This window comes from Ipomoea nil, unplaced genomic scaffold, assembly GCF_001879475.1.
Source record: "Ipomoea nil cultivar Tokyo-kokei standard unplaced genomic scaffold, Asagao_1.1 scaffold2759, whole genome shotgun sequence".
NCBI lineage: Eukaryota > Viridiplantae > Streptophyta > Magnoliopsida > Solanales > Convolvulaceae > Ipomoea > Ipomoea nil.
In genome coordinates, this window is record NW_017619187.1 from 2564653 (window position 1) to 2588716 (window position 24064).

The following is a 24064-nucleotide window of genomic DNA, read 5'->3' on the forward strand; positions in this document are numbered from 1 at the left end:
TAGAAAACTGTAGCGTCAGGCGTGCTGACAGCGAGCCTGACGTGCCACACGGGCGCGTGGAGTGCACGCGCCCGTGTAGCAATTGGCTGTGCACATTTTGCGCACAGCCAGCTTTTTATTTTTAGTTTTTTTTTCTGACATTATATTGATATTTGTAGGACAAATCTTTTCTAAAATAACTCTACTCCACATTTGTTATTAACCCCACCTAAAATAATTCATCTGACAATAATTCCATAATAACCATTAATGTGGATCCTCTTATTATTCTTGTGGTAAAATTTTTGTTCGCATTAATTAATAAGTATACACTATACACTCCATGCCACTTTGCAAGTTTTGAAGGAATAGGATACTAGGAGTGAAGAGCCAAAAAATTCAAATTTGGATTTGAAATTGTGTGGAGACATAGGGCCATAAACGTAAATTCCTGCGCTCAAAATTTTTGAAATCAGACAAGGAAAAAGCACAGCCACGTCACCGATCCGTGGCACACCCTCCACAGCCTCTCGCATACCGTCCAATTCAAGCCGCAACGATCACTTGACAACCGTCCGATCTCCACTTCCTCCGCTCTTCTCCTTCATCCCTTTTTTTAAAATCCCTTTCGCTCTCAAAATTTTCACCATCCCCAATTCTTCTCCTTCTCCCTATCCTCTAAAAATTCGTTATTTTTCTCTCTCTAGAACTTGCGTTGACCGTTGACCGCGGTTTCTTTCTCTAAGGTTGTAACATCATGGCCACTGTCGAAGACCAGCCGGCTAACTCCTCTCTCCCACAATACCCTGAGGTAGTTAGTTACTGTTTTTTTTTTTTTTTTTTTTTTTTTTTTCATAATTTATCACCTTGGAACTAACTATTTTGTTGTTGTTTAGCTGATAATGGCGGCGATTGAGGAGTTGAACGAGAAGGGTGGGTCCACAAAATCGGACATTTCGAGGCAGATAGAGGCGGCGCACGGCGGAGAGCTGCCGGGATCTCACGCCACACTGCTGACGCACTACCTCGACAAGATGAAGCAATCCGGGCAGCTGGTGTTGGTGAAGAACAACTACATGAAGCCGGACCCAAATGCGCCGCCGCGCCGGGGCCGCGGCCGTCCGCCGAAGCCGAAAGCGCCTCTACCGCCGGGGTACGTCCCCCCGCCGCCGCGTCCTCGTGGCAGGCCGCCCAAGCCGCGTGACCCGTTCGCTCCGGTGGTTTCGCCCATGAAGAAAGCTTCCGCCGGCGGCGGCTCTGGCCGGAAACGTGGAAGGCCCCCGAAGTCCTCCACTCCCGCCGCCGCTCCCCCTCCAGCCAGCGGACCTCCGAGAGGGCGAGGCAGGCCGCCGAAGGTGAACCCGGCCGTGGCAGCCCCCGTTGGGGCTTGATTGAAATAAGAAATAACTTCAGTGACTGTAGTGCTAATCATTCTCCTTAGATTTTGCATTTTAGTCCTTGTAGTTTTGGGTTAATTTTAATTGTAGCGCTTTGTTTTGTTACTGTATGTGAGTCGGTGAATGTAACTAGGGATGCTGTAAATTTGTAAGAGGCAAATGAAGGTGGAGGCTTTATAGGCCCTTCTTGTTTTACTTTCCTCTTTTTAATTTATTGGAGTGATTTTTATTTTATTTTTACATTTTTGTTACTTTTTTTATTTTTACTGTCTTTGTAATGGGAGAATATATAAATGGCTATGAGTTGAATGACTTTTAGGTATATCATGAAGGTGTCTTGCTTCTATAAGGCCTTCTTTTGATATTTATTGGATCCCTATAATGCCAGTGCTTTTTAACTTTTTAGAAAGAAAATATTCCAATTTGTATTTTTATATCATTATTATATTTTTACTTTGTAAGAAAAGGGGAGCACCCAAAAAAAAATAAAAAATTGATTATTGTTTTTAATGTCTTATTTAATAACTTTAATTTCTTTTTAGAGGTGTAACTAAGAAGAAAAAAAGCACTAAAAATTATATTTTACACATTTGTCTTTCATAATTTATGCTTCAAAACAAATTTCTTTAAAAAAATTAAAATTTTAATAGACCAACTATTGCTTAAATAAAAATAAAAAATGAAAAATGTCAATAGTTAAACTATTTTTTTTTGAAATTAACTCTTAAAGGGATTACTTCTCAAAATCTAGGTTGAGTAACACAATAATTTTGAAATTAAAACAAAAATTAATGAATATGTACAACAAAAATTAGGTTGTATACTTGTATAGTTGTATATGTATACGGCAAGCATGTTATATATTGCATGAAGAATGCAGTTTTGATGGCAGCAAACATTTTCTTTTGTTGTTTCAATTCAGTCTTTGACATTGACAACCTACAACCCTCTTATACTTAGGTATAGTCATGTCACTTGCAAGGTTTTTTTTTTTGTTTTTTTTGTTTTTTTTTTTTGTTTTTTGTTTTTTGTTTTTATACTCGGAAATAAAAATTTTGTCAGTTATCACATATTCACATATTCTGATTTTATTAAAAGCAAAAAATTTGTGGACCGATCAATATATGCAGTATAAAAAGAAAGTAAACAATAAGAAGTGACCAAGAGGGTGTTGTTGATATTTAAATATGAAAATCATGCTCTACTATTTTGACTACTATTTTTGAGATTATATATATATATATATACACATACATACATACATACATACATACATATATGTGTGTGTGCGCGCGCGCGTGTGTGTATATATGTATGTATGTGTGTGTGAGAGAGAGAAATATATCTAATACTCCGTACCTTTTAATGCAATGCTTTATGGTTTAAAAAAATAGGGAGAATACTTTTTGTTGGATGTAACTTCTTTTCATTCTTTTCCTAACTAATAGATATAATCGAAGTACTTTTAGTTTAGTTATTTTTTTAAAACATTTTTAGACAGAGACATTTAAAAAATTCAAGATAAAGGGAGGTAAAATTCAAATGAGAAAATAGTTTACTTGTAAAAAGTGATGATTGATTACAGTCGCACATTATGATTCATCAATATGATAAAAATTTTTCTCAAACAACTAACCTAACAACTTAGTTTTGTTAGTGATCGAATTACTAATACAATTACAATGTTGGAATGCCGAATCTTGTATGCGTGTGATGTTAAAGAGCTTCAAGCTATGCCTTCTATTTGAAAAATTGTTAATTAGAGTTTATTTAACTCTTGATTTCTTTACTATTAGTGAGATTTTTCACTTTGATTATTGACTTCTTTTACAAGATTATTGAATTTACTTTGTTTATTTTAATTCTCAATTTAAAAATTATTTAACTATTCAGTTTAAAATATCCTAAATTCACCCATTTTGTGAAAATTTAAACAAACTTCACCTAATTGCAATTAAAGTTATTTTAAACTAAAGTATAACGAGTCTAAATGTTGATAACTAAAACTGAAACAAATTAAAATTGAAAGTTCGAAAGTGAAATAAACTCTTTTAATTATATTCTTTATGTGTCATCTTTTCCTATTTTAATTTATTTGAACCCTAATATTTATTTTTAGGGATGCTTAAAGATTAAGATTTTTAATTTTTTTCTCAAAAGTGGAATTTATAATATCAAAATTAAAAAAAAATGATGATGATTATGACTCTATAACACAAAAGAAGACAAGCAAATTGAGGTTTATTAGAAGTTTAACTTAAATTTAAGGATATTCTTGCTTTGCAAATTAATAGAAAAGATAAATCGTGAGATGTGTCTCAACTGAATGATATGCACCAAATAAAAACTAAATTTTATATTTGGTCTTTGGTAGGATCAGAACTTTGCACATTATGAGTGGTAGCCAAGGAAAGTTTATGGAGTTGTACTTTTTTTTTTTTTTGGGGGGGGGGGGGGGGGGGGGAGGGGTAGTGATTTGGTGCCAAACATTAAATATTAGGTGTTTGATGGGTGAAACCTTTTGCCTTGTTAGGTGGCAGTATATTAGAATCTGTGTTGAGTCTGTTTTCTTGCTTTCCATTGACATAAATTTCTTTTAGCATAAAAGAGGAATGGAAACAATTGAAGCAAAGAATATGAAATGATGGCAATAATATTTAAATTGTTTGTACTATCTTTGATGCTACTCATACTCTCTTTGCTTGGGGGGGGGGGGGGGGAGGGGGGATTATAATTTAAAAAAATACCACATTTAGTCCTATGATTATCAAAGTATTTTTAATTTTGTTCACGAATTTAAAAATTGTCAATTTTAGACTTTTAGTGCATAAGAGGTATCATAATTACAAGGTGGGTATTACAAGTAGCATAATAACGCAATTTTGGACTACCTTTCGAAATTTGTGCTTTTTGTTAAGATAAAAAGTATCAAAGAGGTGATCGGTGTGACTCCAACTGTAATATGATAGTGCTGTACGGAAGTCAAATTGAGAGTTGATAGTGGACATATTCATTGTGGTGCAAATGAATGTGCCTTTTTAATTGTTTGAACTGATTATCTTCTTATCATTGAGTTGCAATGTTTTGGTACCCTTTCAAATGGTCTAAAATTATTGTGTTTTTTTTTTTTCTTCCTATTTTATCAGCTATAAATGATCTAAACCTTTTATAATTTTATTTGTTGTTATTCTCCTAGTATGTTTAAAGAAAATACAATTGTCACTTCTTTTACATACTAGTTTTTTACGCGCATTGCGCGATTGGGATAATGCCCAATGAATTTTTTTAAATAAGTATTTTAAAGTATATTAAGGCAAGATTATATTGAAATTGTTCGTGCATAGATAATTGAAAGTTGAATTTGCGTATTTAAATAGGTAATTCTTCTCCCAAAGGTTGAGTCCCCAACCCCAAGGGCCCCCCACACTCCGACCCGACAGAGCATTGTGGGAAGTTGTAAATCACGGTGACTCAATGGTTTAGCAGACCCACTTTGGACATAATTCCTGCATTGCCGCCGCCGAGGTTCAAACCTTGGTCTCTTCTCCGAAATACTACCCACTACACCATTGAGCTAAGCTCGTGCGGTTTAAATAGGTAATTCTAAGTTTACAAATGCAAGATAATATAGTCAATATTGATTATAATTGTCAATAAAATAATTGTATAGGTATGGTTGAAACCAAATACGGGACATAAGGGAGAACAAATAAAAATTAGGGCATAAAATATTAAATATATACTAATATTGTTTGAGGAGATTCCGACATTAGGATTTGTGGTTAAGTTCTATTAAGACTTTAATATTAGAATTAAATAAATGGTGTAGTTATAATTCTATATTAGACTTTAATATTAGAATTATACTAACGGTGAATTAACGAAAAAGTTAAATGGATAATCATATAATTAAGGATAAATTAGAAAATCTTAAAAGAAAAAAAATTAAAACCTGAACAATATGAACCATTCATTTGATTTAATAATTTGGCGGTCATTTTTTCTACCCAATGTTAATAATTAAATAAATTCGTTGGTCAAATCCGCTAGTATAATCCGTTAATGCTAACCGCTAACTGCTGATTGTCAAACAAGGACATTGCGAGGTAGTTCTCACTTCAATTTGTTGTGTGATTTGAATACTCTCTTTGTCACAAAATCTCTCAAAAGTAGTTAACATGGTTGGCTTTATTAATTATATTTTTTTAAATTTTTTCATGGTATTAATAAAATACTTGATAAATAAATATATAGCATTATTTTATGTTATAACTTTGATATTTAATTAGAAAAATAGTGCACAAAAAAGATAATAGATAATGTAGTGAATATAATTAATTGATGAATTTGAATGTAAAAAATTTTACATTTGAGAAAAATAAAGATAATATAACTAATGAAAATATTTCTTTTAATTAATTTATTGATAATTAATAAAAAAAAATTTCACTGAATAAAGACATTGTAAGGACAATGTAGCGAATATAATCAATTAATAAATTTGAATATAAAGAATTTTTATATTGAAGAAAACTAAAGACAATATAACTAATAAAATTATTTATCTTATTTAATTTATTGATAATGAATATATATATATATATATATATATATATATATATATATATATATATATATATATATATATATACATATTTTGAATAAAGACATTGTGGACACATAATTCTAAATTAAAGAAATGCATATGTATTATTTTTTGTTGTAACTACTAAATTATTATTTATATAATTTAATAAGGGTAAAATAGAGTACTAATTATGCCAACTTTGATTGGGATGAGGTTCGAACCTAAGACATTTTTTTTATTGAAATCAATGAGTAAGTTAACGGTGAACTAACGGCAATTCTTAAAATTTTAACGGAATTAGTAACGGTGTGTGGGTATTTTAGGAAATTTTAGTGTAAAATTTAAATATGATCAATCTTTTAATCAATTTGAGCCATTCATTTGATTAAAATCTGTGACCGCCATTTTTTCTACCCATTATAGGCCTAACTCTCTTGGGCTCTTATTAGTATAGTATATATAGTAGATAGTAGATGTTGGTGTGCACGCATTATTTAATGGCTCCCTACCAAATGTTTAAAGAGCATTTAATTTGGGATGAGAGAACTTCCAATCATATTGTTCTTCTCCCAATCAGTTAAATTCCCAATCCTAAGACAATAGTGTGAAAATTTTGAAGAGATTTTACTGATGTGATTAGGAAAGAGAAAATATGAGGAAAAAAAAGAAAAAAAATTAAAATCTAAAAAAAAATAAATTAAAATTACGCGCCCGACTGGGCGCGAGAGTTGCGCCTCACTCCCCCCATTTGGGAATTGAGGCGCAACTCTCCCTCCTCACATGTGGATCCCACGGTCCCACCCCTCTGTAAAATCCTCATTTTTGCAGGACAACCCCATCCCTCTCTCCTACATCTTCCCATTTTCTTTTTAAAATCTGTGTAAAATTCTCCTATTGGGGATGGCCTAAGGGCCTCTCACACTCCGCCCAATAGAGTATTTGGAAGGATGTAAATCATGATGACTTAATAACTTATACATGACCAAATGTCGGTGCGCACAAGAGATCTGCACTTTGAACATAATCCTTACACTATCGTTGCCGAGATTCGAACATTGGTCTCTTCTTTTAAATATTGCCTACTGAACCAATAAGTTAAGTCTGTAAAGACTCTTCCAACCATATATGTGACATTAGAGGTTGCATGCACCAACCAATTTAGAACGTGAAAAGTGCAGAGAGATGGATGCTCAATCTTTTTCACCGTGACAATGCCATTCTACTTCCACTCTATTATATTAATTGCAATTCATTTTACAAAGCATACACTGACACACTGTACCTAATTAAATTAGTAAGTACTAACAGGAAAAGAGAAATTAAAAAATAACATGATAATTACTTTCTACGGAAGAGATAGTTTAGACAGTGTAATTAATAAAAACTGTGACTCATAATTTTTTTTTTTTTTATTAATCAAAATATGTCAAGTAAGTAAGGAGAATAAATGGAGCAAAAAGTGAGAGCACGCGTAATATTACTCTTAACTTGACTTTGATGTCTTGTCATTGCTAACATGACAATTATAGAATTTCATTGCACAAATTTGGTAGTTGAGTCATTCAATTGAGTATATTTTAATTTGGTGACTATTATACTTTTGTCCATAATAAAAAGGGTAATTTAACTAAGGGAAAATGGCACTTTTTCCCCCTAAGTTATATACTTATAGCATTTTCCCCCCTCAATTATTTATGTAAGCACATTAGCCCCCTCAATTATTTTAAAAGTGGCAGTTTTTCTCCCTAATATATTAAATTGACATTTCTACCCTTAAAGTAAACATTTTATTTATTTTATTTCTCTAACAAATTATTGCGTATATGTAGCGATTACCACGGTTCGGTTCGAACTGAACCAGACACTATAGCAATCGAATTAAAAGTTTTCAGTTATGATTTAGATCTAGAACCCAATATTTGAATTTCAATTTATTAAATTTAAGAATAAAAAAAAAAACTGGATCATGAACCGTGAACCGGCGATTCCGGATCCAGTTCGCGATTTTGAACCGTCTTTATTTTAAAATTTTATTTTTTTATTTTAAAATAGTCTAAATTCAACAATAAATGTATTTTATTTTTTCATTTCGGAACATGAACCGTCCATTCCGGTCTGCGATTTTAATAAACTCTAAATATCGCGTTTTGATTATAAATTGTAATTGAAATATTTTGGTTTGGTTGCTATAGTATCTGTTTTGTTTGAACCAAATGATAGTAATAATTTGTTGGAGAATAAAAATAAATGGAATATTTACTTTAAATATTTATTTTAAGGTAAATATGTCCATTTAACATTTCAGGGGAAAAAAGAGCCACTTAAATAATTCAGGGGGGAAAAGTGCTATAAGTATATAACTTAAGAGGAAAAAGTGCCATTTTCCCTTTAACTAATGTTTGCTTTTATTTTGTAGGTTGTCAAAATATATACACAACAAATCAAACCAACTATATATATATATATATATATATATATATATATATATATATATATATATATATATATATACACAATAAATCAATACTTAAATCGCGAAGTTGCCAAACAATGAAACAAACAAAAAGTTAGAATTATTGGACTAACTTTGTTGATACTAATCAACTTATGTATATAATTTGCCAAAAACCAGCTGAAGAATCGTACTTGGTTTATTGGAGATCTCTTCTAAAGTAGTTCTAGAAGAAAGGAGAAATATATGATGACTTACTATTTAAATTTAGAATGAATTAAATATTTGTTGTATCAAATGCGTATAAAATATATTTTTATATCATTACAAAATTAAATTAAAATGGATAAAAATATTTTATTTGATTTTATTTTAGGTGACAAGGGAATCTGTAATCACTTTTTAAAGATATAAATATATCTTGAGACTGATTCAATATCTCTTTTTATGTTGTTGGTGTGTATATATTATTTTCACTTTATTATGACTTAAATTTTAAAAAGTTTACCTGTATTTTCAAAAAAAAAAAAAAAGTTTACATGTATTTTCAAAACAAAAAGAAGAAAAGTTTACATGCAATATCAACTTTTTTCCGTTTGATGGAAAAGTTTACAGCTTCGAACACGGTTTAGAATTTTATCCTTTAAGAAGCCTAAAATCACCTTCTTGTTTCTTCCAACCAACAAAGGAAGTCCTAGACACTTTCCAGCTGTGTCCCCTTGCCTAACACCAATTCAAGGATATTAACGACATCATTCATGTTTTGTTGGTCCACATTGGAACTGAAACAACCACTAATTTATCAAAAGTAATCATTTGGCCTGAAGTTGCTGCATACAAATCCAAAACCTCCTTCATTTGGTAGCCTTTCAATTGTGTTCGCACGCAGAAAAATGAAGTAGTCATCCGCGAATAAGAGATATGAGATTGGCGGTGCCCCTCTCGCAATGCTCACCCCATACAACAACCCTCTGCTCATTCTATTATCAATCAATGCACTCAAGCCTTCGGCAACCATTAAAAATAGATATAGCGATAAATGGTCACCCTATTGGAGTCTCATTCCCGGAATGATAGGCCCCAACTGCCTTTGTTCATAAAGAATATGATATTTGATAGAGCTTATTATTTCCAAAAAGATGTTTATCCATTTTTGGTTAAATCTCATTTTTAGAATAACAGCTCTTAGAAACCGCCACTCCACCCTATCATAGGCCTTGCTCATATCAATTTTAAGAGCTGCCACTCCACCATTCCCCTAAGTCTTTCGTTTAAGGTAGTGGTGAGTCTCGTATGTCAACATTATGTTATCTATAATTAGAAGTCGCGGACTCGCGGCACAAATGCACTATGCATTTTATAAATGATCTTATCAAGGAGGGGTTTCAATCTATTCGCACATACGTTTGCTGTAATTTTGTAAGGGACATTACATAGTGCGATGGGTCGAAGATTCTTCATTGTCTCGAAGTTAGAGTTAGAATAATGTATTTTATAAAGTAAAATGATGTATTTTATGTGTTTTTGGACAGATTGTGAAAATGAGGCGTATCATTCTTTCAAAAACTTGCGGTTCCCATAAAAGCCCATAGGAATAATCCGTTCATCGTATTTTTTGATACCGCGACACGTCATACCTTACACCGAGGCTCTCGCCGAAGTGGGCCCCATTTCCATTTATTTATATTTTTCCACTTGGGTTATTTCACTCTCTTCCGAAGATCCCCAAAACACCACACACGTCCCTCCCTCATTTCGCCAACCTCTTCCTGTAAGCTCTCTCTCTCTATCTCTCTCTGTATGTATTTATGTATGTATGTATCTATGTATGCATTTCGTCTGTGCAATCGCTTAGCTAAGCGAAGTTACGTTTTTTGTGTATGCTGATTGATTTGCAGTTGGAGTGAAAACGGAGAAATGGCGATGTTCAAGGTCAGTCGCGTTGAAACCACGCCGTTCGAAGGCCAGAAGCCTGGAACTTCTGGTCTCAGGAAGAAGGTTCGACTTTCGAGACCTCATTCATTCACTATAGCTACTTGTTTTGATTTATTCTTTTAAATTTTTTTTTAGTTATTTTCTGGAATCAGCTAAAACTGGTTCCTGTTCAAACTCCTATACGTATCTGTTAAATCGACTCGATATGATCACTGAAATGTGTTTTGTTCAATTTGATCTACTTCAGTGGCTTTCTTATGTTGCTCTGTTTTGATTAGTTGTGATCTGTGATTGCAATGCGTTTTGATCGGAATGCGGATTTGGATCCTATGCATCTATGATCATCGGAAGTAGATCTAGTGGGAAAACTTTCATCTCTTTATACTGCTTTACCTCTAGACCTCTATGGTGCGACCATTTAACGTTAAGATTTTGCTCCAGACACTGTCATTATAAATGCACAACTTTTATGTATATATGAATCAGATCAAGCATCTACACCAATTAAAACTGCTACAGATGTGTAGAGAATTTGGTGATTTATTAATATTATTTTATTGGCTTAATGGTGGAAAAGACAAATTTTTATACTTTATATTCTAATCTATAAATTTTAACTCTGTATCTTGTTATATTCAATTATGCTTAACAATTATATTTAGATCTTTACTTTCAAAAAAAAATAAAAAAAATATTTAGATCTTTAAAATTTGACAATTTAACCTTTGTACTTGCTAATTTATATCTTATTATTGATCTAAGAAAAAAATCAACTTACCTTGACTTTACTGACTTGGCTATTAGTTGACACAAATTATTTTAAAAATAGCACCTTAACTTCATTTTTAAACACAATGTATCAAATATCTACAATTTTCAATCTAAAAAAGTTCTACCTATACAAAATTAGGTTCAATATTATAGCCACCAACTACTTTCTAAATCATGAAATCAAGAGAGTATTATTTTTAGGGTTACATAATACAATTGTATATAGTTTTCACATGATACAAATGTTTGATATTAAATTGTAAAAATTTAGATGTTTGGATAATTGTTTAATGGCACGAAGTTCCTTTTTTTTTTTTTTTGGTTTTTTCCCCCCACCAATAAATTTACTTTATTACTTTAATATTATTAAAGGATTCTTGAGGCTGTTAGACAATCCAATTTCTGTCCTACTTATGTTAAATGCTTGTAATTCTATATTATTTTACAGTTATTTCCATGATTTTGCTTCAGAAAATCTTGTAAATTTCACTTGGTTGGTTAGTGCTTGATTTTAATAAATTATTCTGATGAACTGTTTCAGGTGAAGGTATTCAAGCAGCCTAAGTACTTGGAGAATTTTGTTCAGTCAACATTCAACGCCCTTGGAGCTGAGAAAGTCCGAGGTATAAAATTGTGATTTTTTTTTTTTTTTTTTTTCCTTTTTCCTCCTGTATTTTTAAGTTCTATTATTGCCAAAGCAATGTGCCCTGGGTTTGTTTGATACAACAATTCCATGTCGGTTAGAATTTTAGGTGGTAGAATTGTTTGGATTTTTATTTGTTTGACTTCGGTAGTTTTCATTAAATTGAAGTCTAACTATGTTTTATAAAGATGTGGGCTATAGGGTGCTCCATATTTTATTTACTGTTATTATCATTTCTATAATTGCTACCATTATTTTAGAAATTATGGTGTTGATACTGAGGTAGAGAGAAAATTTTGTCATATTTGAAATGCAGTTTTAATTTGTTTTTGATGATTTGATGATATATGCAATTAATTGAAGATGACTGCCTTGCACCTTTTTTTTTTTTGGTTCCATTTCCTTTTGAAAGGAAAGATGATATATTAATCAAATAAGTCAAGCCTCAAGCAGTCTAAAATAACTGGAGATGGAACAGAAATTCTAGAGATACAATCAGACATAGAACATACTGCCCTAGCTAGTGTATGAGCAACTCTATTCGCTGACCGTTTTACATAAGTAAAATCAACATTAGGAAAATTCCTAGCTGTTTCTTTAATGTTTTCCATGATAAGACCTGAATGGGAGAACACTATTGAAGCTTGCAATTCTTGAATAACTTGAAGGGCATCGATTTCCACTTGAACATTGTTGAACTGCATGTCTTTAATCCAGCTTAGTGTTTCCCTTACACCCACTGCTTCCACTCCTTTAGCCATAAAAATCCCTCTCTAAGGAATGCATTCGCTGCCACAAAATCCCCATTTTCATCTCTAATATCACACACCATTCCCATCTTCCTTGAGTTCTGATCTATAGCTGCATCTACATTAATTTTAATCCACCCAGTTGGGGGTCAAGTGACTGACAGCGACTAGGAAAAACCTGTGCTTGCATATTTTGCACTGAAATCTTCCACAGAAAATAAAAGTAATGCAGGTTGAAAGGTAGTTTCATTCCCTAATTGTTAAATTCACATTTGATTGAGTTAAGGCTGACTTTACATCTACTCTGCTATTTGTCCAAGCTCTTAAAACAAAACTCTGTCTAAGGCATAGTTCACTACTCAACCCGAGGATGAAAGAAGTAACCTTAGAATATCATTTTACTTATATATATATTTTGATCATGTGTTCCACTATGGATATGAATCAGGGTTTGATTCCCATTGTTTTCTGTTGGCTTACTGTATTAAGTTTGGTTAAATTGATGTGTAACATGAATTTCATTGCGTAAGTTTTTGATTAAGGCTAGTTCATACATAAAGTTTTTAGTGATTATGATTATATGAGGAATTGGTGTCTTCATTATGGAAACTGTGTTTATGCTTTCATGGAAGATATTTAGAGTTTCATGTTTCTGTGATATCTAAATCTGTGTTCTAAGTGCTGGGGATGAGATTGGGTTTCCTTTTATAAGTTTATTAGCGTTAATAGTTAGTTTGGCATCTGCATTACCAATTAAATGGCTTTCCTTGCCATTACTGTATTAAAACAGTTATTTTCTTTTTAAGTGCATCTCGATGATATACTTTCTATCAAATTATTGATAGTCATACGACTACGTGCATCCTTGTAATTGCATTGCCATCTGTGCAGGTGCTACACTTGTTGTCTCTGGTGATGGTCGGTACTTTTCCAAGGATGCAATCCAGGTGAGTTTCATGAATTTCTTAATGGAACTTTTAGGTTGTCTTAACTAGAAATTATCATTTAATTGGGGGGAGAGAATTTGGTCACCGTAATCCTAAATCAGTGATCACAACTCAATTCAGACCATATTTTATAATTTCATGGTTAAAGCTGTCTCCTTGCATTTTGGGGTGATCTGGCATCTTCTAATTTGCCTGTGATATTCAGTGTTGCTTATCCTTCCATAAACATTTAGAGGAACTGGGAACATAAGTAAAAGCTTATGTTTGTGATTCTGTGCTGCTGCTTTTCCTTCTATAAATGTTATAGGAACATAAGAAAATTGAATATTTCAATTTGTAAATTCTGAAGAAACTAAAGGACCTTATACTTCAGGTTGTACAAAAAATTTTCTTGTGGTACTTCTATCTTCCAATGTACAAATGCTGCATCTATCATTATGTAGCGTGTATGCCATATCATCTTAGTTTTTGAAATAGCATATGTGTCTCAATATCTGTTATGCAATAAGGAGTTGTCTTCAAATCTTTGCTTATTTGATCTACTGGCTGTTATTTAGACAGTAAAACATCTGCTTATTAGAGTGTATTTTGGGTTTTATAGTGAGATTTTTAGATTGGCATTCATGGTGAAGTGATGATGAAACTATGCCTGTAGTGTTGGGTATGTGACCAAAAGCAAGAAACCCAATATAATTGCTTTATAAATGGTATCTGTTGTTGCTACAGTTACTGGAAGCCATTATCATAATATTCTGTACAACCCCCAAAGATGACTTTGGAAGTAACTACATACTTGACCCAGGCAGTTGTTTCATTGTGTGTGATTTTTTGGTATTGAATGTTGTGGGTGAATATTATGGTTTAGTCTTGAGCTTTGGAATCCATATATAAATATATATTTATATTGAAGGTATGGGGGTGTTAGGAGCATAGGCTTGACTTATCTCCATGTATCTAATGTCAAGACTCAAGAACCCGCTAAATATAAACAGGCTAAACCTTGGAGCTAACTGTACATTGACATTTGTGGCCTGAAAGAGTTGAAAGTTGCTTAGTTGGCATTGGATTTGCTGCTTTGGTTGCACTGTCTTGGTGTAATGCTTGTGTGTTGCATGTGCTTATCACTATATGGGTTGAGAGATATTAGTGGTGAATTAAAATGTTGTTGAGAAGTTGAATTCAATTGTTGAAAAGTTATGGGAGGGGTTGATAGAAAATGGTTAACTTCTTTAGCATCTCCTATTTTCAAAAAAATCAATATTTTCAACATCTCTTATTGCAACTTCAGAACCTATCACGCAAACGTCCATCTTAGTATTTTCAAAGCCATGTTCTTCCTTCAAATATTATTGAATATCATGAATGAATCTCAGCTTTGTATTTTCATTGATCAATTTAAACTAAGTCCTCTATAACAATTTGTCAATTTCAACACCTTTATTTTTTCAATTTTAGCAAAATTGTTACAATTTGCTAGGCAAGCAAGATCTATTGCAGGTTGTTTATCCTGCATGGGATCTAAGCTCATTAGCAAACTGTAAGTTCCTTCAGTTTCACCTTGGGGGAATTGGATGATTGTTTTCTAACCTCTTTAAGCATGTGATTGTCCTCCCTTCAAGGTAGTATTCTTCCTTTGAATTCTTGGTATCAGCTATAAACATATAGCACATGTTGGAATATATCATGGTAAAACTCCTTTGTTATGGTTGTTTGAGTATAGGATATATTTCTTTGGATTGGTGCAAGTGTAATCTTCATCCCATCCTTAACAAGCTTGTATGATAATCCCATTCATCAAATTGTCATGGTCAACTAAACACAAGATGGGCATGCACTCTTTCATATATGTAATATCATGTACTACTTATAGCATTTTCCAATTGACAAAGGGACTTGACACCTCTCTGCCACCACAATTTCTTTTCTTTTTTCATTCATCCATTTTGTAAGGATTTTGTGTGTCTTTTAATGTATTCCCAATAAATTAAATTTGCAAGGCTATATGTAATAAACTAATAATGTTCTCACAACTCCTTCCTTCCATCAATTATAAGATTGAAAGCACATTCTGATAGTGGACCTCTGGAACAGGTTGTGTTGTGAGCTTTTGTTTGTTTTCATCTTTCAAACCAATAAGTGCTGGACTATATTCTCCTTTATATGGTCCTGATAGGATAAGTTGATTTTGGGCAATTCCCACAATGGTCTGCTGGCCAATAATTTGAATGCCCATGGGTACATTAAATGGGAACAGTACTATATTGTTGAGCAGCCATTGACCTTGAGGAACCCCTGGCTCTGATGACACTTGATACTGGGAGAAACATGTTAGGTCTGATCTTTCTGAGGCAAAGAAATTTGTAAAAGCCCTAAGGTCTTATTTTTGCAAGAAACAGGCAGAGAAAGAAAATCAATTTTTCGTTTCTAGAACAGTTCTATATTTCGATATGCACTATATTTCTACAGGTGTATTTATAGGTATGAGATATGCTTAATATATCTAGTGAATTAACTAGTTTTAGAAACTAAAATTAAGAAATTAAATTAAAAATAAAGTTGGAGCCAAATTAATCTAGGAATGTAAAGTATTAGGATTTTAATTACTAAATCTATGAGGAAAAAGTGAAAACTATCCCTAGTCATTTTAGGGAAATAGTATTGATGATCTTGATTTTTGCCAACTTGTTAATCTTGATGAACTGGTGAAAACCAAAGGAGCTCCTGTATTGATCAGGATATTGCTTATCAAACTATTAGTCATCCTACAGCGTTTCATATAGGGTTGGCAATTTGAACTTTATTCTATCTGTTCTTTCTGCAGATCATTATTAAAATGTCAGCTGCAAATGGAGTCAGACGTGTTTGGGTTGGTCTAAATGGATTAATGTCTACTCCTGCTGTATCTGGTGTCATTCGTGATAGAGTAGCGGCTGATGTAAGTTCTTTCCTGCAGTTGTTTCTTGTTTGTTTTTCTGCCTCTTAGTGTGTGTTTCAGGGCTTATGCAAGTTCTTTCCTGTGGAAAGATATGTTTTGTTTCTTGTTTGTTCATTTGGCTGTTAGTGTATTTTCTTCTCTTGTTACATAAAACTATATCCATAACTATTCTAATCTCTGTTTCTCTACTACTCCTGAATGCAGGGATCAAAGGCAAACGGGGCATTTATATTGACTGCTAGCCACAACCCTGGTGGCCCGACTGAGGTTGGTTCCTGCAGTCCTGCATTGTTTATTCTGATATCCTCTTTTTCCTTATGGCACAAGCTGTCAAAATGATTGAAAATACCCATGTTTCTTGTGCTGATGGATCTATTGCATGCTCCTTACTAGAATCTTTTACTTTTATTTGTTGTGGCTCTCTTATAGGATTTTGGAATTAAATACAACATGGAAAATGGTGGTCCTGCACCAGAAGGTATTACTAACAAGATCTATGAGATCACCACAACAATAAAGGAATACTTGATTGCAGAGGACTTGCCTGATGTATGCCTTGCTCCTTGGGAAATATTTTTTAAATTAATAATTTAATTGTCCTTTGATAATGTAGAAATCTTATGTATTTTTATTCTTAAATTAAATTACAGGTGGACATCTCTGCAGTAGGTGTGACAAGCTTCACTGGACCAGAAGGACAGTTTGATGTCGATGTTTTTGATTCAACTACTGACTATGTGAAATTGATGAAGTATGTTATCTATGCCATTTAATTTGAATAAGTGGCTGCTCCTCATTGATAGTTAGTATTGAATTAATAAGTTTCCTCTAATTTTTATGAAGTTATTAATGCTGTGCAAGTTATTGCAGAGTTAAAAAAAAAAAATCTTTTTAAAATCAATTAGTAAGTTTCATGGTTGCTGAGTGATACTACTTTTATAGTTCTGGTTTGCTGTTTTGTTTTTCCCATATCTTGCTCTATGTGATGAACTTTGAGATACATAGGGAGTTATTTTGTGACTTATTTATCATTTGAATTTTATTTAAAAGATTTTTTTAGCTGCAGTTTATAATTTTCCCAATTTTTAGCATTCCTTGGATTACATTTCTTTCTTTTTTTTTTTTTGGCCAAAAATATGACATGCTGATCTCTTTTCAGGTCAATTTTTGATTTCCAGTGTATTCAGAAATTGCTTTCATCTCCAAATTTCACATTTTGGTAAGTGCTATTTTATTGTGTTTTGATCCATTGCTAGGAATTCCTTTCTTAGAATTCTTGTTTTCCATTTAAGAATGTTTGTTGAATGCTAAAACATGTATTATGACTTAGCTATGATGCACTTCATGGTGTTGCTGGAGTTTATGCTAAACGTATATTTGTGGATGAGCTGGGTGCTAAAGAAAGCTCCCTGCTAAACTGTGTTCCAAAGGTCTTGATCTTATCCATATTTTGTAAGAATGAAATTATTGATGTTATACCACTTGTCTCCCTCATAGCAGTATTTCTCTGTTTTCTATATTATTTCATCTGAGCAGGAGGACTTTGGTGGAGGTCATCCTGATCCCAATCTGACCTATGCAAAGGAGTTGGTTGCTCGCATGGGACTGTCTAAGACTCACCCCGAGTCAAACCCACCTGAATTTGGAGCAGCCGCTGATGGAGATGCAGACCGCAACATGGTCCTTGGGAAGAGGTGATTTTTTCTTTTTCCCACTTAAAATTCCTTTCATGCTCAGTGTTGTGGGTTTTATTTCGTTTTATTTTTATGAAAGTTTATAAATTTATTGTTTTTGATTGCAGGTTCTTTGTGACTCCTTCTGATTCTGTTGCTATAATTGCTGCTAATGCAGTTGCTGCAATCCCATACTTTTCTGGTGGCCTGAAAGGAGTTGCCAGGTCTTCATTTTGCTTGACACTCTTTTTACTATAATCTAGAATCCTGTAAATGGTTTCCCAAATAATACCATGCATGCTTAATGCCATTACTATATGCAACTGCTTTAATCACAGGAGCATGCCCACATCAGCTGCTCTTGATGTGGTGGCTAAACACCTCAACTTAAAATTTTTTGAGGTATGGATTCTTTTGCCTTTTTTTGTTTTTTTTTTTTTAATTTTATTTTATTTTATTTAATTTATTGCAGTTTTTGGGTTAAAGGGTACATCAGTTGTGACGTGGGATTTGAACTGCTAAACACTAAGCCAAGGAGACCTCTTAGCATACACCAAGGGTCTTGCCTAAATCTTTGTTTTAATTAATGTTGCTATCTGTTTCCAGGTGCCCACAGGTTGGAAGTTTTTTGGTAACTTGATGGATGCTGGAATGTGCTCAGTTTGTGGTGAAGAAAGCTTTGGAACTGGTATGAGTTCTGGCCTCGTTCGGTATTTAATTTCATACCAATATCCTTACTTCTGCGGGCATTTTATATATATTTTGGTTTTATTTATATATATATATGAACAGGCTCAGATCATATTCGTGAAAAGGATGGAATTTGGGCTGTTTTAGCCTGGCTAAATATTCTTGCCCATAAAAATAAAGATCTAAGTGGCAAGCTTGTAACGGTAGAAGATATTGTTCGCCAACATTGGGCCACTTATGGACGTCACTATTATACTAGATACGACTATGAGGTATCTATTACTCCGTATTATTTATTAGTAATTTATACATGCATTATTCACATCCATGAATTATTATTGTAGGGGATTATGACATGTTATTAACAACTGACCTTTTGTTCTGCAAGAATGTTGATGCATCTGGTGCAAAGGAACTGATGGCTCATTTAGTCAAGCTGCAATCCTCCCTTGATGAAGTTAACAAGTAACCTACTCTTTATTTTCAGGAGACTTTCTTTTATAAATTTTCAGAATTCTCATGCATACTTTTGGTTACTTTTCAAACTTGTTCTTGGTTTTAATTTTTGGTTACCTCCTTGTATATGAAAAATACAACATAAAAGAATAAAGGTCTCTGTAACTTTTAATTGATTATACTAAAGAATATAGCATCGATGCCCGAATAACTTTACAGCAACCACCTTTTTTTATTTGTCTTGGAATATCCTGGTTAGAAATTCTGTGAAACCAAGAAGATATGATCAATATAGTACCTCTACTGGGATTTGTTTAATGAGCCAATGCTTGCTTTATTGTGTGCTATTGTTTGATAGATGATTTCAAGGTCAACTTTCCTCTTCGATTTTTAAGTACTAAGTTGTTGGTTATGGTATCACAATCACCCACATCTAATGAAAAGGTCATACTGAGTGTTCCCTGAAACTGAATGCGAGATGCTTTGACCTCTGCATTAGGATACCAAAGTTTGGAGCATTTGTTGCCTCCATCCGAAACCACCATTTAAATGTGCCCTGTTTAGGTTATTAACCCATCACCGCTGTCCTTAGGCTATCGAACTGACATTGTTCTGTTTCCTTCATATTTACAGGATTGTAGCAGGAATACGGAATGATGTTTCAAAGGTTGTCCATGGTGATGAATTTGAGTACAAAGATCCTGTTGATGGCTCCATCTCAAGTCATCAGGGTATCCGGTATCTCTTTGAAGATGGGTCACGATTGGTAAGGAGTTTTCCTCTGCACTGTCCATGGTTTATAGTGTTTGTGAATTTGCACTGACATGCTACTACTTTAATCTATATTGATGTTCTAAATACATTTCTCGATATTTATGTGACACATTAATTACTCTGGAATCTCCGATTTATGTGATACACGCAAGGTTTTCCGTCTGTCTGGAACTGGTTCTGAGGGTGCAACCATCCGACTGTACATTGAGCAATATGAGAAGGATGCGTCCAAGATTGGAAGAGAATCTGCGGATGCACTTGCCCCTCTTGTAAGCTTTCTTGTAGCAAGCTTTACTATACCCTTGCTGCCTGCTTAGTTTTTTCTTTTTCAAAATATTGACTCTTTAATCTTGGCACAGGTGGAGGTTGCTCTTAAACTGTCTAAGATGCAGGAATTCACTGGCCGATCCGCCCCAACTGTTATAACATAAATAGTTGGTCTGCTTTAATTATTAGTCTGTTTTTTTTGTATATCCTGACAAAACTATAATAAAGTGTTTACCGTTATTATATTGACCGTTCGGTCAAACACACCGCATATATGAACAACTATATATGCAGAGGAATGAGAGGATTTTGGGGTTATCATTTTGTAGTATTGTATGATTCTATGAGTGTATTGCTGATTGAGTGATTGGTTATCCATATCCTCCGTAAGTTTTGTTTTAATTTTTACAATATAGCTTTGAGCCTTTCATACTAGGGGGGTGGGTCTTCTTTTGCAAATTGCCTACTCTTGAGTCTTGATGCATATTTTTAGTATGAGATTGTCGGTCTAGGTTTCAAATGGATTTTGACACAAATATAATTAGCTAACAGCTAAGCAATTACCTAAAAGCTAATTAATCATCCAACACCTAAAAGCTAATTAATCATCCAACACCTAAAAGCTAATATAAGTATGGTAATATCATATGTGATCTATAATAATATTGGGTAGCTACAACAATTTTAATGTTTATGATTCAAATCATTTGATTGAATCAAACATTACTTATATATTTATCTCACTCAATAAGAATTAGGTAAAGAGATTGTCTCAATCAATAGCAAGGACAGATACTGCAAAATATTGGTGAGGATCAAAAGTTTTATTTAATGTAGCTTAAGGATCAGAAGTGAATAGATTCCAAAGACAACATTATATTGTGGTCACCTTACCACAATATTCTTTCTTCAACAATTCCATCTTCGTCTTACAACTGTCCCTTATTTTTATACGGAGACAACTTTTTTCATAGTTTATGAACTTCATTTGTTTCTTCATGTTACAAAATAATTTATATTAACAAAACTTACCCATTAAATTCAAGAAAATTTGTATCCTGTTTGGTTAATTGGGCAAGTCTCTCTCAGATAGTCTCGATTGTAGATACAGATAGCTAGGTGATCATGATTGCCATCCAATTTTTAAGACTATGAAATTTGATTTTAACATTTTTCACTTGCCAATATGGTAGAAATAGGAAAAAGAAAACACATACAAAAGGAAAAAAGGAGAAATTAAGAGAGAGTGTGGGGAACCACTAAAAAAAAGTGTATGATTGAATCATAGTATACTAAAAAATTGCATGATTAACAATTTAATGAACTCCATTATTAATTCCCCATAACAAAAAATTGCAATACGTGTATAATATTTAAAAAAACTCACACAACAACTAGTGGGTGGGGGAGGAGGGCAGCTGCTCCCACTGCCCCACCGTAGCTCCGCCCCTGACAATAACAACAAATATATATACTTATGTATAAGCTAAGGTGACAAAATTGTATAAAAATATACTCAAGTTTTAATTTTCTTACTAACATACAAAAAGACAATATAATTGATACCGAAATATCTTATACAAAGTCTTACATTTATACCATTGGATATGAGAAATTAATTTTTTTTAATAAAAAGTAGTAAGTTTAGCAAGTATATATGTGGACTCAATATAACTCGATCGATCTCCTGTAGCCATTTTCCATGAGCGGAGGAATAATAGCATAATGGGCGACAAACCAAAAGAAACTACATATTATTCCCTCATTTATACTTCACTTTTTACTTTTTACAATTCACGATGACGCCGTAACTAACCTAACGCCTCATTCATCACGGCGCCGTTATATTACTCGCGAAATAGTTAACCAAAGCCAATGCATTGCTCGTCACCTGCTTAACCTTCATGACGCGATCACAGACGTCCGTTTTCAGCGGCCCATCCCCCACGCCCTCGAATCCGTCCGCACACGTGTCCTCGTTCGTCTCCGCCGCGCTCATCCACGTCTGCACATTGCTCATCTGGAACCTCAGCTCCTCGTCCGAGCCGCCGAGCTGCTTCAGCTGCGCCAGCGAGTCGTGCATTTGGTCCACGCTGTCGCTGAACGCCGAGGAGCAGTCCTGGAGCGCCGCCGCGGCTTCCGGCTCGGCCCCGCCGAGCCGCGACAGGTTGTCCAAGTGAGCCGCCGTGTGCTTGGCTCCGTTCAGGCTCAAGCTGATGGCGGCTCGAGCCAGCCGGCCGCGGTCCTGCTGCACGCGGCTCGCGAACGGCGCCATGGTGTTGTAGCATATTTCCGGGTATAGTGTGCTTTGGCAGCTTGTACGGATGAACTCCGAGTCGTTCTCGGCGCCGCCGGGAGCCGGAGTTGGGGCGGCGGTGTCGAGCGGCCCCACCGCGGCGGAGCGGTGGAGGAATATGACGGTGAGGAGGATGTAGATAGAAAGTGAAGGTGTGGCTTTCATGGCTTAATTAGCTTGAAGCTTTTTAGACTTGTTTGGAAAGTTATAATACTACAAAGTGTGAGGGAAAGGAGAGGTTGATGGGGGTATAAGTAAGGAAAATGTTGTATCTTTGAAATTACCTTTATGCCCTTGATATGTGTGAATTGGCTACATTTGGTGGATTTGGCATTATGCATGTTTGTATGTTGCATGTCTTGATTGTGAGGATGTGATGATGAGTTTGATGTGGGCTTTCACACATATCAAGGGCATAAAGGTAATTTCAAAGATATATATATAACGTTTTCCTTACTTATAAGTTTGATGTGGCTTTCACCCTATCATACATCAACTCTTACTTTTGGAAAATGATAACTAGTGTATCCTAAAAATAAAACTTTTACTATATATTTTAATTTTATTTTATTAGAGAAAGTATGAGAAAGAAATTAAATGCAAAATAAAGGGAAAAGAGTGAGATACATATAGTTGAATAGGATTAAGGACAACCATCGCTTCACATACAAGAGCCTCGGCTTCAACTCACTCTAGATTTTTGACCTTGGCCCAAAATAATAATTTGGATAGAGTAGTCCTTTAGTGAGTGAGGGCCTACGACCCAAGACAGAATGGTGTGAGACATAAGGCACGCTCGATCTATCACTGTTTTGGAAACTCAACTATATAGTGTTAGGGTAATTATGGAAACCGTTGGAACTTAAGAAAGCTAGACAATAGTTATGAAAAGTTATTTACCTAATTTATGTGGTGGACCATTAAAGAGACTCCCTAACTTGTCATTTTTTTATTTTATGCGGTAAGTCAATTCACCAGTAATCTATGAAAATAAATAATTTTTCTTTTAAAATGTATGAGTGACTAATATCTTTGAAATTACATTTATGCCCTTAATTTGTGAATTGGCTCCATTTGGTGAACTTGGCATTATGCATGTTTGTATGTTTGCATGTCTTGATAATGAGGATGTGAGGCTGATATGGGCTTTCAGCCTATCATACATCATCAATTCTTACTTTTGAAAAATAATAAGTGTATATTAAAAATAAAATTTTCACTATATGTTTTAATTTTATTAGAGAAAGTAAAAAAGAAATAGTAAAATAAAGAAAGAAAAATGCGATTATTTTTATTATGAACTAATTAAAATTAAACATGCTAGGTAAGTAAAGGAAAAAATGAGTAAAAAGAAAGGAGTTGAAAGTGAAAATACATACTATTGAGTAAGTTTATAATAATAGTATAAAAGTCGTTGGAACGATTATAGAAAGTAGTTTGTATTGATGAGTTCTGAGTTCAATATTGAGCATGTCCTTGTTGTTACATGGACTCATCTTTTATACTATATAA

At 33.8% G+C, this 24064-nt stretch overlaps 3 protein-coding genes across 3 annotated transcripts; 2 read left to right on the top strand and 1 right to left on the bottom strand.

Moving 5' to 3' along the window:
- The first annotated feature begins 610 nt into the window (after positions 1–610).
- LOC109156889 (HMG-Y-related protein B) lies at positions 611–1614 on the top strand. The gene is made up of 2 exons (XM_019304769.1): positions 611–790; positions 876–1614. Exons 1-2 carry the CDS (start codon positions 737–739, stop codon positions 1368–1370), a joined length of 549 nt encoding a protein of 182 aa, XP_019160314.1. The 5' UTR covers positions 611–736; the 3' UTR covers positions 1371–1614.
- An 8468-nt stretch (positions 1615–10082) lies between these two features.
- Positions 10083–20690, top strand: LOC109156858 (phosphoglucomutase, cytoplasmic). The gene is made up of 19 exons (XM_019304723.1): positions 10083–10187; positions 10315–10414; positions 11664–11745; positions 13406–13461; positions 16283–16396; positions 16601–16663; positions 16826–16945; positions 17047–17147; positions 17556–17615; positions 17727–17826; positions 17933–18090; positions 18198–18293; positions 18408–18471; positions 18676–18757; positions 18862–19031; positions 19148–19224; positions 19849–19981; positions 20142–20258; positions 20349–20690. The coding sequence occupies exons 2-19, from the start codon at positions 10334–10336 to the stop codon at positions 20418–20420; spliced, it is 1746 nt and encodes a 581-aa protein (XP_019160268.1). The 5' UTR covers positions 10083–10187; positions 10315–10333; the 3' UTR covers positions 20421–20690.
- Positions 20691–21797: 1107 nt separating this feature from the next.
- LOC109156860 (21 kDa protein-like) lies at positions 21798–22794 on the bottom strand. The gene has a single exon (XM_019304724.1). The coding sequence runs from the start codon at positions 22715–22717 to the stop codon at positions 22088–22090; it is 630 nt and encodes a 209-aa protein (XP_019160269.1). The 5' UTR covers positions 22718–22794; the 3' UTR covers positions 21798–22087.
- Between the last annotated feature and the right edge of the window lie 1270 nt (positions 22795–24064).